General features: G+C 39.4%; 1 protein-coding gene across 1 annotated transcript; it reads right to left on the reverse strand.

The window, feature by feature from the left end:
* Nucleotides 1-17,188: 17,188 nt before the first annotated feature.
* Nucleotides 17,189-18,118, reverse strand: LOC138442962 (putative MAGE domain-containing protein MAGEA13P). The gene has a single exon (XM_069595070.1). It carries the CDS (start codon nucleotides 18,116-18,118, stop codon nucleotides 17,189-17,191), a length of 930 nt encoding a protein of 309 aa, XP_069451171.1.
* Between the last annotated feature and the right edge of the window lie 1,813 nt (nucleotides 18,119-19,931).

Consider the following 19,931-nt stretch of genomic DNA (forward strand, 5'->3'; position numbering starts at 1 on the left):
CAGCTGCATGAAGTAGCTGTCATCCTTGGGAGAGTTTGCTTTAGTGCCTGATGCATCGGGAATCTACTGGTGGTAAAAACACTGGAAACTGTCAGGAATCATGCTGAAGCAAGAAAGGAGAATATAACAATTCAATGAATTATTTTTCAAAAAATTATATTTTAATTATTTTAAAATATTAAATTGTGATGTGGGCATGCCCTGCATTTAGGGTCAGTACTAGCATGATTCTTATCAGTGAACTTGTAAGTGAAACTTTAAAGAGGCTTTATTGTCCTATCACTGAGCAATAGGAGTAAGCCTGACATAAAAACAAACGTTGCCATTCAGACTGCTCATATGTAATCAGTAGGTTTTGGGGCACAAAAACATATTGTGTGGAGTGTCAAACTTCACTCTGTAACAAATTGTTCATTTTTTTAAACCTACTTTTAAGTTGGCCACTAAATACTTATTACACGAAAGATATTCTATATATTAGCAAAGCATAATTTAAAACATAATGTAGAGATCCTATAGGTTTCAGAAATAAACTATTCTATTTTCCCAGTTGTATTTCCCCCTTGAAATACCTGAACCACCTACACATGTCAGTGACATGGTATTAGCTTCTATAAATTGAAATGCTAGGAGTTGAACTTGCATGGATATTATTCAAATAATGGAATGCGGGTGTGAATGGAAGCATGCCATCTGATTGACAGTCTTGGTGCTGTGAGGAGAAAGGTGAGCTGTCAGCTATGACACTAATGAACTATTTGGCTGAGTAAATAGATTTTCTTTGTGCACTGTAAAGCATGTTTTTAAGATTATATTCATAATCAGATGCTGCTAATAATACAGGGCAATTTTATATAGGTTGCCCAAGGCACATCAGGAGAAGGAAATGGCAACCCACTCCAGTATTCTTGCCTGGAAAATTCCATGGTCAGAAGAACCTGGTAGGCCACAAAGAGGCGGCCACGACTGAGCACATCAGCTGCTGCTGCCGCTGCTAAGTCGCTTCAGTTGTGTCCGACTCTGTGCGACCCCATAGACGGCAGTCTACCAGGCTCCTCTGACCATGGGATTCTCTAGGCAAGAATAGCAGAGTGAGTTGTCATTTCCTTTTTCCCGAGCACATCAGCAGCAAGGCACATTAAATAAAAAATAAATGAGTTCAGAGAGGTAAGTTTCAAGTATCAGACTTTGACTTTCATCACAAATATTGGTCTGTTGCTTTCAATAAAATGACCTTGGGTAGATAATTTAATCCGTAACCTTCAGTTTGTTATCTGAAAAATTGGCATAAAACTTTTCTCCTTATAGGGTTGCTGTCAGATGATTCAGATAGTGTTAAAACTATATACAGCTTGTGTCTTTAGTGAGGTAAGGGTTCTGTAAATGGTAATTACTTATTAATAAAACTCAGAAAAAATATCTAAAATACAGCACTGCAAAAATTCCCCTAAACTATAACCACTGTGTAGTAATGGTAAGTTTTATAAAATAAGACTTCTTCCACTGAAGAAATAATGACTTAGAATTCATTTATTTGTTATTGTTTTATGTAATGCCTTAGTATAATAATAGTAGGCATTGCAGATTAAAGTCCAGTGGCTCCAAATTCTCATTAAAAATCCTACAAAAAAACTGAAATCTTGAAAATTTGGGACAGGTCTAAAGAATTCCTGTTAAATACAGTGATAATGATGATAAAATGACTTATAAAGCCTTTCATAAGAATTTCTTTTTTGAAGGCCTGTTAAGTATCCTAAATATATCTTTCTTTACGTGTTTGGGTTAGAATACTCTCAAGGAAAGATTTTTTAAAAGGGGATTAATACAACAAAACAGTCAATATAATAGCAATGACCAGAGGTCTTGATAGAACTTAGTGAAATTAATAAATTTACTAATATATTGACTTTTTAAACTTTAGTTGATTTACTAGCTAATTCAATAATTCCACAAACATAAGTTGGAGGGATTTCCCTGGTGGTCCAGTGGCTAAGACTTCTAGCTCCCAGTGAAGGGGGCCCAGGTTTGATCCTTGGTTAGGAAACTAGATCCCACATGTCTGCTACTAAGACATCCCACATACCACAGTGAAGGCCTGGTGCAGTCAAATAAGTAAATAAATAAATATATTTAAAAGAAAAGTGTATTGAATGACTTATTTGTTCAAGGTATTATGATATGGGTAAATGAGGAAGGTGATGGGTAGAAGCGAAATGGTAAAGTGATGAACAATGTCACTGTAGGAGCATACACTGAAGCATATGGAGAAGGGACACTCTTTTCTTTTGTTGAGAGCAGGCTTCAGATGCAATGTGAATATTGAAAATAGGAGCCACTATCTCATAAGTTCTCATTCTGCCTCAACGGGCTGAGTGTTTTCCTGAGGTTTATGTTTTTTTTTTTTTTCTTTTTAATAAATTTCAGTCTATCCTAGTCACTCCATGCAGGACCCCAGAATGATTGGATTCCCAATCATCCTGTTCCCTGGACCATTTGAGGTTCAGGCCTTCTCCTCTGCATTTTTACTCCTCTGCAAGGAGTACCCTTACTGCAGCACTGTGAGATCTGGTCCATCCCCTAGAAGGCAAACTTTTTCAAGTCAAGGACATGTCTCATTCATTGCTGCATTCACAGGGTCTGTCACACTGGGAATTAACTCCCATTCAGCAGGAATAGGAAACAGCAAAGCCATTAATTAGCAAACACATTTCTTTATATTTATAAACCTATTTCTAATCTTTGTTTCCTTAGATAAATTAAACTATTTTCAGAAAACCTGCCTTTTATATTCATTTTCGCATGCAAATGGTTGGCTGAAACCAGTGAGTACATTTTGTACCTCCATATGTAAAATGGAGAGGCCATTGCAAAAATCAAAACCAAAGCCAAACAACAAACAGCCAAACAAACAAAAAAGCCTAAATTTGCAAAAACTTTCTATATATGTAAGTAGAAGGAGTTGTTAGCTGGCTTTTAAAATAGTTGGGAGCTGGTCAGCACCCACTGACTTTCCCGGTGCCATTCTCTGTCATTTCTTTTCTTTCTTTCTTTTTTTTTTCAGTTTTCAATACTCATCTCTTTTATTTTTATTTTTTAAAAATTTTACTTAATTTTACTTTACAATACTGTATTGCTTTTGCCTCTTTGCCCAACTGTTTCTCTCTGGTAATCTTTTGTGTGTGTGTGTTCCCTAGGTGCCTGAGTCTTGGGTATTTTTAGCATATGAAGACTGGGTTGGGGAAGTCATACTTGTATTTCTTGTCTTCAGTTGATTTCACTGTTTCAGGACCCACATCTTACTATCGGTTAGCAAGGTACATGTTGTTTCATATCAAATCTCTCCAAGGCCCCACCAAGCTCATAAGCTTTCTCTGTAATAGAGTCCTCTGATCTTTAACTTCTGTTAATTGGCTGCATTTGTCATCAGTATTCTACCCTCTCCGTCCTCAATAAACTTCAATTTCTTAAAAGATCTTGGACATGGATCCCCCTACACTCTTAGTTCCCTCTTCTCTAATAGTTTTACACTTTTTAGTGGCATTAGTTTATATGGGTCTTGGGAGTGAGACAAGTCAGACATCTATTTTGCTCAATCTTACATAATTTTATATAAAATCCCCACCCCTTCTCTATATTGTTTAAGTATTTGTTCAACATTTGGAACAGGTTGGGGTATTATAGTAAAAATCACAAATAGGAGATTGAATATAAAACAAGGGATTTATCAGTACTCTGATCATAATGGAGAATCTTATTTTATTTACAATTTTCTCAAAGATTTTCTGCTGCTAAAACCTAGATATCGATAGTCATTATTCACAGTGGAGACGAAGGTAATTTTCATGGATAGAGTACAAGTGAAATTATTTTCAAGTCACTTTTTCCATCTTTCAAATTGACTAAATTGGTCCCATATCTCTATGGTCTTTCTTCAGTTTTTTAAAAAACAATTTTCCTAACCACACAATTCTTGGAAAGTATATTGAAAGGCATGAAATGTAAATAATGAAATATATCCTGTGATGATACTGTACATTATCTGTTTTCAGAACTTCAACTGATTTGCCTTACTTTCTTTTTTTTTTTAGTATTTGTTTATTTTTTTTTCTTTATGAGTATTAACATTTTATTTTATTTATTTTTTTTTAAATTTTAAAATCTTTAATTCTTACATGCATTCCCAAACATGAACCCCCCTCCCACCTCCCTCCCCATAACATCTTTCTGGGTCATCCCCATGCACCAGCCCCAAATTGCTGATCTCAAAATTAATGATCAACCTGTCGACTAGAGATTAAAATGTGTCGTTCTACCCCACAGAGTGTGGCTATACTTAAGAAAATGTTTGTGTGTGTTTGTTTTTAATTGACCACCAAAGGCATAGTCTACTTCATTGGGAAGGAGGCCAGTTTACATTTCATGTAACTGTAAAGGCTTCCGAGGTGGGGCTTGTGGTAAAGAATCCACTTACCAATGCAGGTAAACATGACACTCAGATTTGACCCCGGGGTTGGGAAGATCCCCTGGAGGAGGGCACACAACCCATTCTAGTGTTCTTGCCTAGAGAATCCCACGGACAGAAGAGCCTGGCAGGCTGCAGCAGTCCGTACGGTCACACAGAGTTGGACATGACAATAAATTACATTCTGTGTGATTCAGATGTAAAAAGTTAAGCTACTTATACTTTAGTTCAGATTTATTCCAGTGATGTTTTTCTGCTACTTTTCATATTGTGTCCCATGTCATGATGCCTGGTTTTCTTTCTAACATTCCAGCACAAGGAAAGGATATTTAGTGCTGGCCTTGTTGTATATTTCTGATGCTCCAGTTCTAATGGAAGTGACAAAATACTTATTTCTACTGTTTGTCAGTGTATTTTACATCCTTTGTGAGTTTCCTTTTCTTTTGAAACTATGGCTTTCAAAATAGTTTTCATGTTTCTTTGCAATTGTACGACAAGTACAATTTCAAGGCCATTGTGCATTGACTCTCTGGTCATATACAACTGGCCACCTTTTCATCCTGGCTCTTATTTGCACCTATGAAGAGCATTCTCATCATTCAATAACCAGTTAAAAAGTTATTCCTACATATAGCAGTTTCTAGTATTCAGTTCAGTTCAGTTCAGTTCAGTTCAGTCGCTCAGTCGGGTTTGACTCTTTGCGACCCCATAAATTGTAGCACGCAAGGCTTCCCTGTCCATTACCAACTCCTGGAGTTCACTCAAACTCATGTCCATCAAGTCGGTGATGCCATACAGCCATCTCATCCTCTGACATCCTCTTCCCTTCCTGCCCACAATCCCTCCCAGCATCAGAGTCTTTTCCAGTGAGTCAACTCTTTGCATGAGGTAGCCAAAGTTTTGGAGTTTCAGCTTTAGCATCAATCCTTCCAATGAACACCTAGGACTGATCTCCTTTAGAATGGACTGGTTGGATCTTCTCGCAGTCCAAGGGACTCTCGAGAGTCTTCTCCAACACCACAGCCCAAAAACATCAATTCTTCAGCACTCAGCTTTCTTCACAGTCCAACTCTCACATCCATACATGACCACTGGAAAAACCATAGCCTTGACTAGATGGACCTTTGTTGGCAAAGTAATGTCTCTGCTTTTTAATATGCTATTTAGGTTGGTCATAACTTTTCTTCCAAGGAGGAAGCATCTTTTAATTTCATGGCTGCAATCACCATCTGCAGTGATTTTGGAGCCCCCCAAAATAAAATCTGACACTGTTTCCACTGTTTCCCCATCTATTTCCCATGAAGTGATGGGACCAGATGCCATGATCTTCGTTTTCTGAATGTTGAGCTTTAAGCCAACTTTTTCACTCTCCTCTTTCACTTTCATCAAGAGGCTCTTTAGTTCTTCACTTTCTGCCATAAGGGTGGTGTCATCTGCATATCTGAGGTGATTGATATTTCTCCCAGCAATCTTGATTCCAGCTTGCGCTTCCTCCAGCCTAGCGTTTCTCATGATGTACCCTGCATAGAAGTTAAATAAGCAGGGTGACAATATACAGCCTTGACGTACTCCTTTTCCTATTTGGAACCAGTCTGTTGTTCCATGTCCAGTTTTAACTGTTGCTTCCTGACCTGCATACAGATTTCTCAAGAGGCAGGTCAGGTGGTCTGGTATGCCCATCTCTTTCAGAATTTTCCACAGTTTATCATGATCCACACAGTCAAAGGCTTTGGTATAGTCGATAAAGCAGAAATAGATGTTTTTCTGGAACTCTCTTGCTTTTTTGATGGTCCAGTTGATGTTGGCAATTTGATCTGTGGTTCCTCTGCTTTTTCTAAAACTAGCTTGAACATCTGGAAGTTCATGGTTCACGTATTGCTGAAGCCTGGATTGGAGAATTTTGAGCGTTACTTTACTAGCATGTGAGATGCATGCAACTGTTTGGTAGTTTGAGCATTCTTTGGCATTGCCTCTCTTTGGGATTGGAATGAAAACTGACCTTTTCCAGTCCTGTGGCCACTGCTGAGTTTTCCAAATTTGCTGGCATATTGAGTGCAGCACTTTCACAGCATCATCTTTCAGGATTTGAAATAGCTCAACTGGAATGCCATCATCTCCACTAGCTTTGTTCATAGTGATGTTTTCTAAGGCCCACTTGACTTCACATTCCAGATTGTCTGGCTCTAGATGAGTGATCACACCTAGCCAGAAATAGCTACTTGCTTACAAGGATCATGGAAATTTTTGATATTTTCCCAATGGAAAGATATCTAATCCCCACTCCCAGATGACAAGTCCCTCAAATTTCAAGACATACTGTCTCATTATTTTTATACTATGCATGTATTTGTTATTCAGTTGTGTCTGACTCTTTGCAGCCCCATGGACTTTAGCCCACCAGGCTCCTCTGTCCATGGGATTTTCCACATAAGAATACTGGAGTTGGTAGCCATTACCTTCTTCAGGGGATCTTCCTGACACAGGGATTGAACCTGTGTCTCTTACACTGCAGGCAGACTCTTTACCATCTGAGCCACTAGGGATAAGATGATCGCAACAATTGTACCAACAATATTACCAACAATAATGCCAACAATTTTCCTTGGAAGAAAAGCTGTGACCAACATGGACAGCATACTCAAAAGCAGAGACGTTACTTTGCCAACAAAGTTCCTTCTAGCCAGAGCTATGGTTTTTCCAGTAGTCATGTATGGATGTGAGTTGGACTATAAAGAAAGCTGGGTGCCGAAGAATTGATGCTTTTGAACTCTGGTGTCAGAGAAGATTCTTGTGAGTCCCTTGGACTGCAAGGAGATCCAATCAGTCTATCCTAAGGGAAATCTGTCCTGAAAATTCACTGGAAGGACTGATGCTGAAGCGGAAACTCCAATATTTTGGTCATCTGATGTGAAGAACTGACTCATGTGAAAAGACCCTGATGCTGGGAAAGATTGCAGGTGGGAGGAGAAGGGAACCACAGAGGATGAGATGGTTGGATGGCATCACTGACGCAATGGACATGAGTTTGAGTAGGCTTCGGGAGTTGGTGATGGGCAGGGAGGCCTGGTGTGCTGCAGTCCATTGGGTCACAGAGAGGGACACAACTGAGCAACTGAACTGAACTGATGAGTGAGTTAATGGCTCTTTAATGAGCAAATTATATCAAATTTTTTCCAGAGAACTAAGCAAAATGGATTTCCCCTACTTTCTGTAATATTTCCTCTTTGCACTGAGTGGTTCATTGGTTCATTCTCATCACAAAAGTGTCCTTACGTACCATCCTAGAATAGCCTTCCTGTCTCTCCAGCATTTTTCAGGGTTATGGCTCACCTGTTACACTTTATAAAGTAAACCCCTTTTGGCAGCACACCTATAAACAAAATTGGGGCAGATATTTCTTTGCCTGCACAAGTAGACATTGTATTCTTAGAATATAGAATTGTCATCTGAAGCAGAGATCCACACACACACAAAAAAATCGGTAAACAAGGTGGAAGTTCACTTTGCACACACATGAAAGTTGATTGGTGTAATGTTTAAGCATTATGGAATCATCACCAAGGATCTTTCCATCTTCTTTCTCTGCTGCTCCTAAAGGGTTGCACTTAACTGTGTATACCTCAAGATGATTCACCGTCATTTATTCATAGCTGCCAGTAATGGAACGTTCACCTGCCACCTCCCTGATACCCCGTTGCCCAGAACTTAGTCATGTGGCTATACCTTGCTATCAGGGTTGTCAGGAAATGTAGTCTTAGTAATCTAAGTGACCATCTGCTGAGCCAGACTTTCTATTACAATGAAAAGAGAGGCAGGGGATGTTTATTAGAGGAAAAATGTCAGTATCTCCCACAGATTTCATTATATTATGTTTGCTTTTATATACTGTAGAAACTTGCTGAAATCTCTACTGTTTATTTTTCCTTTAACACATACAGTGGGGAACTTCAGATTTAGCATGGAACAGAAAATCAATTAAGAATGTATATTATTCATTCCTAAGTGCAACTTAGGTATTTATAAGTTGGCTTTGTAATTGGCGACTGATGTTGAACTGAAAAAAAGAAACAAACAAACAAACAAACAGGGATATGTTACCCAAGAAATGTTTCCATGCCAGTGAGTCCTGCTTCCAACTGCCCTTCTTTAAGGGGTCTTTTCAGTTCAGTTCATTCTCATTTCAGTTCATACGCATAAGCTTGAATTATATTCACAGAGATTAAAAATTCCAAAACTATTGAGAAAGGCATGCAGTGTTTTGGCATAGGATGAAATTTTGTCAGCACTGTAAAATGTGTTGTATGAATAAAATAACTTTGACATATAAAATAAAAGATTTTGTTAAAGCTATTAAACTCTCTTTTCTCTGTTTCAGTAAGAGGATCAAATGAGCAGCCTCCTTTTGTCTAGGAGAAAAGAAGAAAAAAAATGAAATTTGTGCTATGATCTGTGGAATCAAGGTTTGATGGACAGGTAGGAGAGAGTTCAGAAACAAGAAGGAAAAGTGGATGTATTATCTAGGGATAGTAGAAAAGATTGTGAAGGGCAAAGTGAAATTTCTAGGCTTCTATGTGACTTTACCAAAAGTAAATGGATAATGTGAGGAAATTAGAACTATCTACTCATAATGAATTTCTCATGCCTGTTTGTTGTGGAAGTTTATTTTTGTATATGCCAACTTTCGTATTCCTAAATGATTTTATTCAGTTGGTGCACTTCACAGTATCCCTTGTGATTCATTCCATCAATATATATTTGATAAATGAATTAATGACGGGTAATGATCAGGCTCTTTTGATACAGTACTGTGGAAATATTCAGTGAAAATGGATTACAGATGTGAGATGCTATCACTCATTCATTCCCATTGGTTTTTACTAAGTCTCAACACTTGATTTGAAAGTTCAAATATAAATGTATTTTGCTAGGGAGAATCAAACTTGAACACTTAAACCATATCCTTAATGGTAATTTTAAAGAATTTCTTTTGGCATTTTTATTTTCATTTCTGCTGCTGCCTAGCTCATTTCTTCCTATAAGTCTGGTTACTTGGCAACAACATTCTTTCTTCCTAAATCTTAGCAAAAACTTTTAAAGATAACATGATTGTGAACACTGTAATCTGGAAAATAAATGGACTAAGTTTTAATAAGGTGGCCTAGTTACAAGGAAATACATGGTCTATTTTAGTTATGTACCATCACAGAATCTGAAGGTCGGAGCAGGGGGGCCTTAGAGATTTGGGGTCACGTTCCCTCATTGCACAGAGGAGAGAGTCAATAGTGTTATTTTTCATTTCAATTGTTCATATCAGAATCAGAGCATGCAGAGCATAGGAAGAATCCAGAGATAGCAGAGGGGTTTGTTTCTGACATCATTGCTTTCAGATGAATTCTAGCATGGGGGGAAGAGTTTACATAGTTTTTCCGAACTTGCCACAAAAGAAGCAGATGGTTTCACTGCTTTAATTTAGTGTTTTGTTTTAGACATAGCATATTTGTGTACAGCTCAAATCGTATAAAAGATAAAGGTAGAACAACTTAATTCATAATCCTACCTGAACTGCACATAGTAGGAAAGTATAATTTCCCAAAAGGAAATCAGAATGATGAGCAGGCTCCTATTATCTGTCAGCTCTATATCAGTGTCAAGTAGGAAGCTTTTAAAATGTCTAAATCATAATCCCTTGTTTCTTCTTTAAATCGGTTGTTCAAGACAAAAATCAAGATGTTGCCTTTGAGTCTTTTCTTTCTCCCTAAGTCAAATCCAATTTATCAGCAATGTTTATTACTCCTGCCTTCAAAATATATCCCAGATCCTGCCACTTCTCACCACCTCTGTCACCATTACACTAGCTGAAGTCACAGTTAACACTCACTCAAATCCCACACCAGCCTCCTAAGTTCCCTCCCTCCTTACATACTTCCCCTATGCTCTTTTCTCTACTGAGAGGCCAAAGTGACCTCTTCTAAAATATATATCTGTTCCCAGGATTATCTTGCTCAAAGGGGAGAAGTTCAGACACAGTTAATGATAGACGTTGGGGGCGGTGAGGAGGAGGTGGGAGAACAAACAGCAAAGGCTCACTACAAGGTAGAGGTAATAAAGCTAATATCACTTTTAATTTTAATGATGTCTCACTATGGAGTCCGTTGTTGTCATTTAGTTGCTGAGTTGTGTCCGACTGTTTTGCAACCGCATGGGCCGTAGCCTGCCAGGCTCCTTCTGTCCGTGGGATTTCCCAGGCAAGAATACTGAGTGGGTTGCCATTTTCTTCCCCAGGGGATCTTTCTGACCCAAGGATTGAACCCATGACTCCTGCACTGGCAGGTGGATTCTTTACCACTGAGCTGCCAGGGAGGCCCCAGTATGTGGAGTCTAGAAATGCTGAGTTTATTTGTGATGAAAATTTTGAAAGCCTCAGAACGTCTGATAAGCTGGTGGACTTCCATGAAGAAAGTTATCTGTAAAGACATCAAAAGAGAAATAAACATTGTTATTTATTTATTTATTTATTTTTTTTTAAGCAAAGAACTGCTTTAAGTTCAAGATGGAATTATTCCCATTGTTTAGATTCTGTGGTGTGATAAAACAAGCTGTCAACTATGTTGGCCCCAGAGTAGTCCCAAGTTATTTGTAACAAAAGCAACTGAGAGAAAGATAAGTGCTCAGCTTTGGAAAGCTAAAGACTTTTAAAGCAAATACCTGTTTGGCTCTAAGAAAGAGCAGACACGAGCTCGGATATGTTTTAAGTGAGGCTGCCATTCTGCCCGGTGACAGTAGATGGCGGTGGTGTGTCAGGAGAGAGCCTGGCGGGCTGTGTCTAAGCTTGCAGGAGGTAGTTTGTGCAGGTGCAGGCTAAAAAAGACACTATTTTGTCTGAGGAACTGTAAATTGTATTCATGATTCACATATCATTATTAATTCATTTTGTATTCATTATCATACGGCAGCTTCATTTGGCATTTAGGCAGGTGTCAAAGTGTAGGCACTTCCGGGAGCTATCTGTGCAGGTTCAGACCGGGCTGGCTGTGCACAGGTTTTCATGGATGCATAAATGGAAGGAAGAAATGCTTACAAAAAATTAAAAAAAAAAGAAACCACACAATTTGGCTGTAGACTGGACCATGGATTTCCCAGCTAATGACTTCGAGTATCTAATTCTGTGACTACTGTGTGTCATTGCTTCCCTCTGCATATTTTTGGCTGATTAAGTCTGGCAGATGAGAATCTCCCAGGTTGGAGAGCTCTGAATGAGATAAAAATTTAATAATCTTATTGCTGACCCAGCCACCAAGGGCAGAACAGATAATCCTTTAATAATGCACTTCAGAAGCCTGGTTTGCGTAGCCAGAGACTAGAGACAGCCTGGCAGAGTGGAAAGAGAGCCTTTGAGACAAAAATAAAAGATGGGCTCGGGTGTTGACTTGCCACTAACTAGCTCTGGGACTTTGGGAAAATCAATTAACCTTCCCAGGTCTCAGGCTCATAATCTATAAAATTAAGGGATTGCATGAGATCATCCCAAAAGTCCCCTCACATTGCTAAAAATAGCAAAATTTTCTGATAAAAATAAAGCACATACTAGATGGAGTTTTGAAACTCTTAACATTTCTTTGTGACCTACTTCAAATCCGATGAGTTGTAAAACTCACCATGAATTGTAAAATGTATATCATCTGTGAGTAAATGCACTTCAAGCTGTTACAAGTGTGATTTATTGCCAGGGGCCAGTGCAGTATCGCATAGAAGTGACAGTACTTGGTCTTGAAACCTTTCTTAAATCTCAGAAATGACAGAAGGAAAACTTCAGAGAAGAGGGTCTAACTTCAGGACTGCTTTCGTACAGATGAACACAATTTGACAAATCGTACAATATGTCATGGCATATACTTCCCAGATGTGCAAAGAGATGATCTACCTTGAAACACCTCCAAACTTGAAGCCAAGATTTTCCTCAGTGCTTAAGACACTGTAAAAGCAAAACTGATGCTCAGAGTAGTAGCTTATTAACTCTTTGAGGACAGGCACTTCTCTCCACTGAGTACAGAAACTGAGCTTTCTGATAGAGTGTGTACATTCTAATATGCTCTCTGACTAACACAGGAAGTAATAGGTCATCAGTGAATTCTCAAAGAGCATTGAAAATGAGCATTAAACAGATTTACTGGGGAAAGATAAGCAAGTTCATTAGAGGAAAACCATGTTTGACTTTTTTTTTTTTAAAGAGATGGCTGATAAACATGATAACTACACATATTTATAATTGTAAAACCTTGAATGGGACTTCAACAAGGAGTATGTCCTTTCAGAACAACTGTCAGGAAAAGATGTTTTGTCATTGATCTCATACTTCCATCTCTTTGGTAATGAAGGGATGAGGGAAGCATGAAAAGAGCAGTCCCTCAGGCATCAAAGTTGAGATTCATTGTTTAGTCTGATTATCCAAGATCAGGCAGAGGGAGTCCCAGGTTCTCTCATGGCTGCAGGTGATTCTAAGCTCTTCAGGGGTATTAAATGCTGGATCAATTGTAATAAGTTGCATGAGTATTTCATTAGATTAAAAGGGCTGAAAAATAAGATGGAACTTAATTCTACAAACTCTAAGCAATTACTCCATGCCCAAAACTCTGTTAGTGTAGGAAATAACAGAGATGTTTAGATACAGTTAAGAGATCAGGTAAACATTTAATCAGAAATGTACCATGCGCCATTACAATAAATTATATCATAAGAGATCTTGGGAGTAAGGGAGGGAGGTTCTCTGGAGGTGTTGCAGAGGATATCTAAAAAAAAATGGAGACCTAAGTTGTTGACTAGCTGAAGGATGGGTAGGAGTAATATAAGCTAAAAGGTGTAAACTGTGTAGGAAGGCACAGGGAACTAAGAGAACATATATGGTATTTGTTGAATGTTAATTAGCCTGGTATAACAGAGAGAAAAAAAGATTCCTGAGGTTAAGTTGTGGGTGATGGGGTTAAGGAGGGAGACAAGGGCCAGTTTTTGAGGAATAATATACGTGGGAGCTCAGATGCTTTTAAGTGAGGTAGAACCAGTTTTGATTCTTTTTGTCGTTTACTGTGTATCTCTGCAAAGGTTGCTTAATTCTGAGAAACGGTTTCCTATTCTTAAATGTGAGGGTAGTGATGTCCACCTCAGAGGCTCACCGTGCATCTATGAGCTGGGTCTTTGCAGGTGGCCTGTCAAATGGAGATCTCAGCTTTTAGGCAGGAGCGGGAGGTTGAGGAAACAATATTGGATGACTATTACCAAGCCTCAGAAGACCTCTGTCCTCAGCTGCTGCTCAGACCTCAGGTGTTATGCCAGGAGACCCTGTGAATACTAAGACCTTGTTACTTGTGCTCACCCTAGAAGTTGATTTCCTCTGCTTTGCTTTTGTATTTTTCGAAATTGAAATAACTTGCTGTATTTTACTGTTAAAACACCTCTTTTGTAGTGTTTCATCTTTCTCTGCTGTAGTGGGCTACTCAGATAACTGATCCTTCCTTATTTCTCCTTCTCAGATAATTTGATCCTTTCCTATTTCTCCTTTACAGAAGGCCCTCCTAAATTCATTATTATTATTATTGATTTTTTCCTTAATAATACACCCAAGATTGTGACAAATTTTTGATTGCCTATTTTTCTTTAAATTCTTGTTAAGACTATTTAAAAAAAAAAACAGTTGTATGATCCGAGCAAAATTAGGGTCAATGTACAGAGATTTCCCATGTACACCCCATCACCACCCATGCATAGCTTCTCCCTCTATTGACATCCCTCACCAGAATGGTAGATTTATTATAACTGATAAACCTACTTTGACACATCCTAATCACCCATGGTCTGTAGTTTACATTAGGGCTCACTTGTTATTGTACAGTCCATGAATTTGTACAAATCTACAATGATGTGTACCCATCATTATGGTGTCACAGAGAATAGTTTCATTACTCTAAATTTTTTTGTTCTCCACCTATTCATTCTCTGCCCCAACCCCTGGCAACCACTGATTTTTTCTTTTTTCTTTTTTTACCGTCTCCATAGTTTTAACTTTTCCAGAACGCCATATGTTTGGAATCATATAGTATGTAGTCTGTTTAGACTGGCTTCTTTCACATAGTAACATGCACTTAAGTTCCTTCATGTTTTTTCATGACTTGATAGTTCATTCTTTGTCAGACAAAGAAATAACATTTCATTGTAGGCATGTACCGCACTTCATCCATTTATGTCCTGAAGGACATCTTGACCATTTCCAAGTTTCATCAATCATGAATAAAGCTGCTATCTAAATATCTGTTTCTCCATGTGTGTGTATGTGTGCATGCGTGTACACAGGTTTTTGTGTCTAACATTTTCAGCTCCTCTAGATAAATGCCAAGGAGCATGATTTCTGGATCATATGGTAAGACTATGTTTAGTTTTGAATGAAATCAACAGACTTTCTTCCAAAGTGGCTGTATCATTTTGCATTTTCACCAGCAACAAATGAAAGTTCTTGTTCCACATCTTGCCACCATTTGTTGTTATGAGTATTCTGGGTTTTGACCATTTCAATATGTAGTGATATCAGTAATATCTTATTGGTTTTTAATTTGTATTTCCCTGAAGACATATGATATGGATCATTTTTTAATCTGCATATGTTTTGTGTATATATGTTTGCTAGTAAGGTGCATGTTAAGGTTTTTAACCCATTTTTTAATCCAGTTCTTTTTTTCTTATGTTAAGTTTCAAGATATTTTGCTATATTTTGAATAAGAACACTTTATCGGATGTATCTTTTACAAATGTTTTCTCTGTTTTCTATGACTTGTCTGCTCATTCTCTTGACACTGCTTTTCACAGAGCAGACAATTTTAATGAAGTCCAGCCTATCATTCATGAATTGTGTCTTTGCAGTTGTGTCCAGTTGAGTTTTGAGAGTTCATGTCTGATCGCTAAACTGATCTCTTTCCTTTTACATCATATGTAGGGCGAATGCTGCTTATAGTGTTTCATTCATTCTCTTCTTAACTTTGTCTCCTCTCTGAGGTCTAGACCTTTCCTTTTGTTATTCCTCTGTAGTTTATGTGGTCTGGCCCCCTAGTTAGAGAAACGATACCAGACCTTGGCTCTAATCTGTTATTTTGCTCTCTTATTTTTCCTACTGCCCCCCTTTGTTTGTATACTGTTTGCTTCTCTTTGGATCTTATTTCTGTTAGTAAGACCTTCCTTGATCAGCAGTTTTTCTCTCAGTGGACACTTCTTGTTTCTTCCCTGCTTTTTATTTTCCTCGTCACATGCCACTCTCTCTCATGTAACATGCTCACTGCTTATCTTGTTTATTTTCCAGCTCTCCCTGTAAGATCTGTGCTACATGGGTACGGCGATCAGTGGTCTCCGTTCCATTAATATCCCCAGAGGGAAAAGCATTGTCTAGCAAATAGTAAAGCTCAAAAATTATACTGAATCAGCATTGTTTTAGTGGGGGGCAACTTGTATATTTTAAATTACAACAGTGATCTTGAAACAAACCTGAAAGGGCTTAATACATTTTATGATCTATAAAATTCCTCTCTTAAATGTTCAAATAGTCTGTGACTGCTTTGAATGGCTGTCCTAGTCTTTGTAAAATGGTTTCCTGACTGCTGCTGCTACAGACTTCCCATCTGCTCCTGTAAGATGATGCTTCTCAGTGTTGTCTTGGATGTGATCCCCTTCCAGGGAAATCACTCAAACTCGCTGCTGAGAAATTTTGCCATTTTCAGAGGAAGAGCAATTGGTGTAAAGGTAGCTCATTTTCCTTTTCACTCAGTTCTAATTTGATGATAAAGACTTCAAGGTGCCTCTTAAGTAGGTCCCTTTCTTTCTTCATCCCTTGAAAATCTGCTTTCTGCTCTTTCCAAAGGTAAAATTATAGCCTGGGCTATAATCATTTAAAATACATAACCCTCTCTTTATTTTATGCAAATTATCTGTAAACCTTATTTCTAACATAAATGGAGGTACAACATTTCCTTGCTAAATTTTGAGTTAAAACTTTCTGATGATCTCCTCCAATCTCCCTTAACCTTAGGTTCAAGTAAAAGTCGTTTCCAACATAACATGTCTCTCCCTTGTTCTTCATTATCTGATGTTCAATAAAAACCACCATCCCTTTGTGGGTCAATCCAGTCTTGACCTTGGAGCTCTTATGCCCTGCTCACAAGCTATCCAGTGACCAAATCAGAGTCAGTTTGGAACTACATGGAAGGAGGTGACTCTTAGAGACTTTGACTGTGTCTCCGAGTCTATGAGACCAGTTACTTGGCATGTCTCCTCTTGCCTCTTTTTGGAATTGGGTGCCCTCTCAAGTGAGGGAAGAGAAAAGAGTTTGAAATAGTTAAATTAATAGTCTCTATTAATGTCACACACCTATTGTACAAAGACAAAACCTTACCCAGCATATTATAGCCCACATGGATATTAACTATTTTTGCTGATTGATGGCTCAGCCAGTTGACAATGAGAAACATTACAGGGAACAAGTCATTTCACCCCTCAATGCCTGTTTTTTTTTTTTTTCGGGAGCTAATTAAACTTCATTAAACAATATTTGGGGGGGAAAAATAAGTAATAAAAAAGTTAAATGTCCAAATCACCCATATACAATAGGAACATGAAAATGCTAATAGGCTCTTCCACCTTACAGGGGACACTGACTGTTGTCTTCAGATGAAGACTGAGAAACTGCTTTGGACTTCACTCAGGGCAGAAGAGGCTGCTGGACACGACACGGGAATTTTCACTGCCCATGGCAGAAGTATCCCTGGGGACAGTTCTGGCCTGGGCTCTCTCGTTTCTCAAAGCTTCCTCATACCAGAATAAGAAGGAAGTGGGGTCAGTCCCACTGATCTTGGCAAAAAACTCCAGGACTTTCATCTTGCTGGTTTCAGCATAGGCCCTTGGACCCCATAGGGATTCATAGTGTGGCGGATCACTGTGAGGCACCTGCCGATACTGTAGATATTGTTCCTCCACCAAATCATTGGTGATGAGTTTCCTGGGCTCCCCATAGATGAAATCCTCCTGCCCAGCATACACCCCCATCGTATTCAATGCTTTCCAGATTTTCTCCTCAGGGGCACAGTTGCCCTCCATGAGGATCATACCCAAGACAAGTATCAAGAAGCCGGTCTTGGGCATTCCCCCTTCATTACTCAGCATCCCATTGCAGGCGAGGTTGAATGTTTTGACAAACTCATAGGAGCGTCTCCTGGGGTCCATGTCTTTCTCTTCAATGCCAAAGACAACCTCCATGCACTCACAGACTTTGCTGAAGATCTCAGGGAAGTTGTCCTTGTGTTTTCTCATGACACTCCTCAGCATTTCTGCTTTTGTGGTGGGTTTCTTTGTTACATGTTTGACACACAGGAACTGCACCAGTTCAGCCACTTTGTTGTTTAGCTCATCACTGAGCGAGGACTCAGGATCCGGTGGAGTCTGGGAGGTGCTGCGCTCCTCCTCCTCTTGGCCTCTGGAATTCTCATCAGATTGACTCAGTGGAGTGGCTGAGGTGGCAGTGGGTGAGAAGCAGGCTCCCTGAGAACTCTGGACAGCACTCAGTGCCCCAGTGGCAGGCACCTTAAGAGACTCCTTCGCCCTCAATAATCTAATCCCTATCTCATTCATGCCTGCTTGGGTCAAAGCTACACCTACATTTGTCAAGGTCAGATACAAAAGTCAGATTAAGATATATTTACTAAGCCCTAGGTTACTTATAATGGCTTCCCTGTGGCTCAGACAGTAAAGAATCTGCCTGCAATGTGGGAGACCCAGGTTTGATCCCTGGGTCAGGAAAATCCCCTGGAGAAGGGAATGGAAACCCACCCCAGTATTCTTGCCTGGAGAACCCCAGGGACAGAGAAGCCTGGTAGGCTACAGTACATGGACTCGCAAAGAGTTGGACACAACTGAGTGACTGACACGTCCACTTTCAGGTCACTTATAAAATAGCTGCTAAAGGCCATAGACACATGCTGCCACAAGCTGCACAAGAGCTGCAGTCCTGGAAGGTCAAGGACCCTGGTCCACAGGGATTTATCCATGTGGTATTGCATTTCACATAACACCAACCCATTGCTGGTTCTTTCAAGATTCCTGGCCAGTGTGCCAGCATATTGATATTTTAGGGTCCTAATATATAACAAATAGGTCTTTCCTTCATCCTATGCTACACACAAATTTGAAAAAGTAGACATATACATTTACAGATGAATATTAAGATGGCAGGTTTATTGAAAGAGCAAGATTGGAGGAGAGATTTCTGTGTGTGTGCTCATTGTAGCACTTTAAAATTCTGCTACTGCTGCTGCTGCTGCTGCTGCTAAGTCCCTTCAGTCGTGTCCTGTTAATCGGATTTACCTACATCAAAACAATAGGACACCATGCAAACAAAACAGATATTACCCAAATGCACCACAGGAAGGAGCGGAGAATATGTACACAGGACAGAGACCTCCACCTTAGAAAAATGTGCATGGCTAAGGCACCTAACCTGGAGAAGGCAATGGCAGCCCACTCTAGTACTCTTGCCTGGAAAATCCCATGGACAGAAGAGCCTGATAGGCTGCAGTCCATGGGGTTATAAAGAGTCAGACACGACTGAGCGACTTCACTTTCACTTTTCACTTTTCATGCATTGGAGAAGGAAATGGCTACCCACTCCAGTGTTCTTGCCTGGAGAATCCCAGGGGCGGGGGAGCCTGGTGGGCTGCCATATATGGGGTCGCACAGAGTCAGACAAGACTGAAGCGACTTAGCAGCAGCAGCTGTAAGGCGTCTAACCAGCAGTCAAGCCAGGGAGTGTGTAAGCTAGAGTGTCCCCCTACTCTCCTCTCTCAAGGCTTGGCAGTGGGGCTGTGTTGGTGAGCAAAGTTAAGATAATACATAGCACCATGGAGTACAAAGTCTAATGGGAGAAGTTGATACCAAAAACCAAAACAAAAATTCCAGATAGTAAAAATGTATAAAGAGGTAAAAAAAAGTTTGAGACAATGATAGTTAAGATGGTATTTTAAGTATGGCTAGGAAGAGTTCTATTCAATATAGAGGTCAGAGCAAATATTAGTGTCAGATTATAGACAGAAACAATATGCTAGTCCTCTTCATTATGTAAATAGCAGAGTCTGCATCTCCTCCGTGTGTTGAATGTATCCCTTGAATAGTGCTTTGAGAGACAGCAGTGAGGATAGAATGACCTAGAATGTTTTATATCTTAAGAGCACACTGGTGCCTTTCCTTAGCATGATGTTGATGTTCAGCTCAGTTCAGTTCAGTCGTTTGGTGGTGTCCAACTCTTTGCGACCCCATGAATTGCAGCATGCCAGGCCTCCCTGTCTGTCACCAGCTCCTGGAGTTCACCCAAACCCATGTCCATCGAGTCGGTATGCCACCCTGCCATATCATTCTCTGTCGTCTCCTGTTCCTCCTGCCCCAAATCCCT

Source organism: Ovis canadensis, chromosome 6, assembly GCF_042477335.2.
Source record: "Ovis canadensis isolate MfBH-ARS-UI-01 breed Bighorn chromosome 6, ARS-UI_OviCan_v2, whole genome shotgun sequence".
In the NCBI taxonomy this organism is placed as follows: Eukaryota; Metazoa; Chordata; class Mammalia; order Artiodactyla; family Bovidae; genus Ovis; species Ovis canadensis.

What these genes read in the sequence shown, in the direction of transcription:
- LOC138442962 (XM_069595070.1), bottom strand. Translation starts at nt 18,118, where the DNA reads ATGAATGAGATAGGGATTAGATTATTGAGGGCGAAGGAGTCTCTTAAG.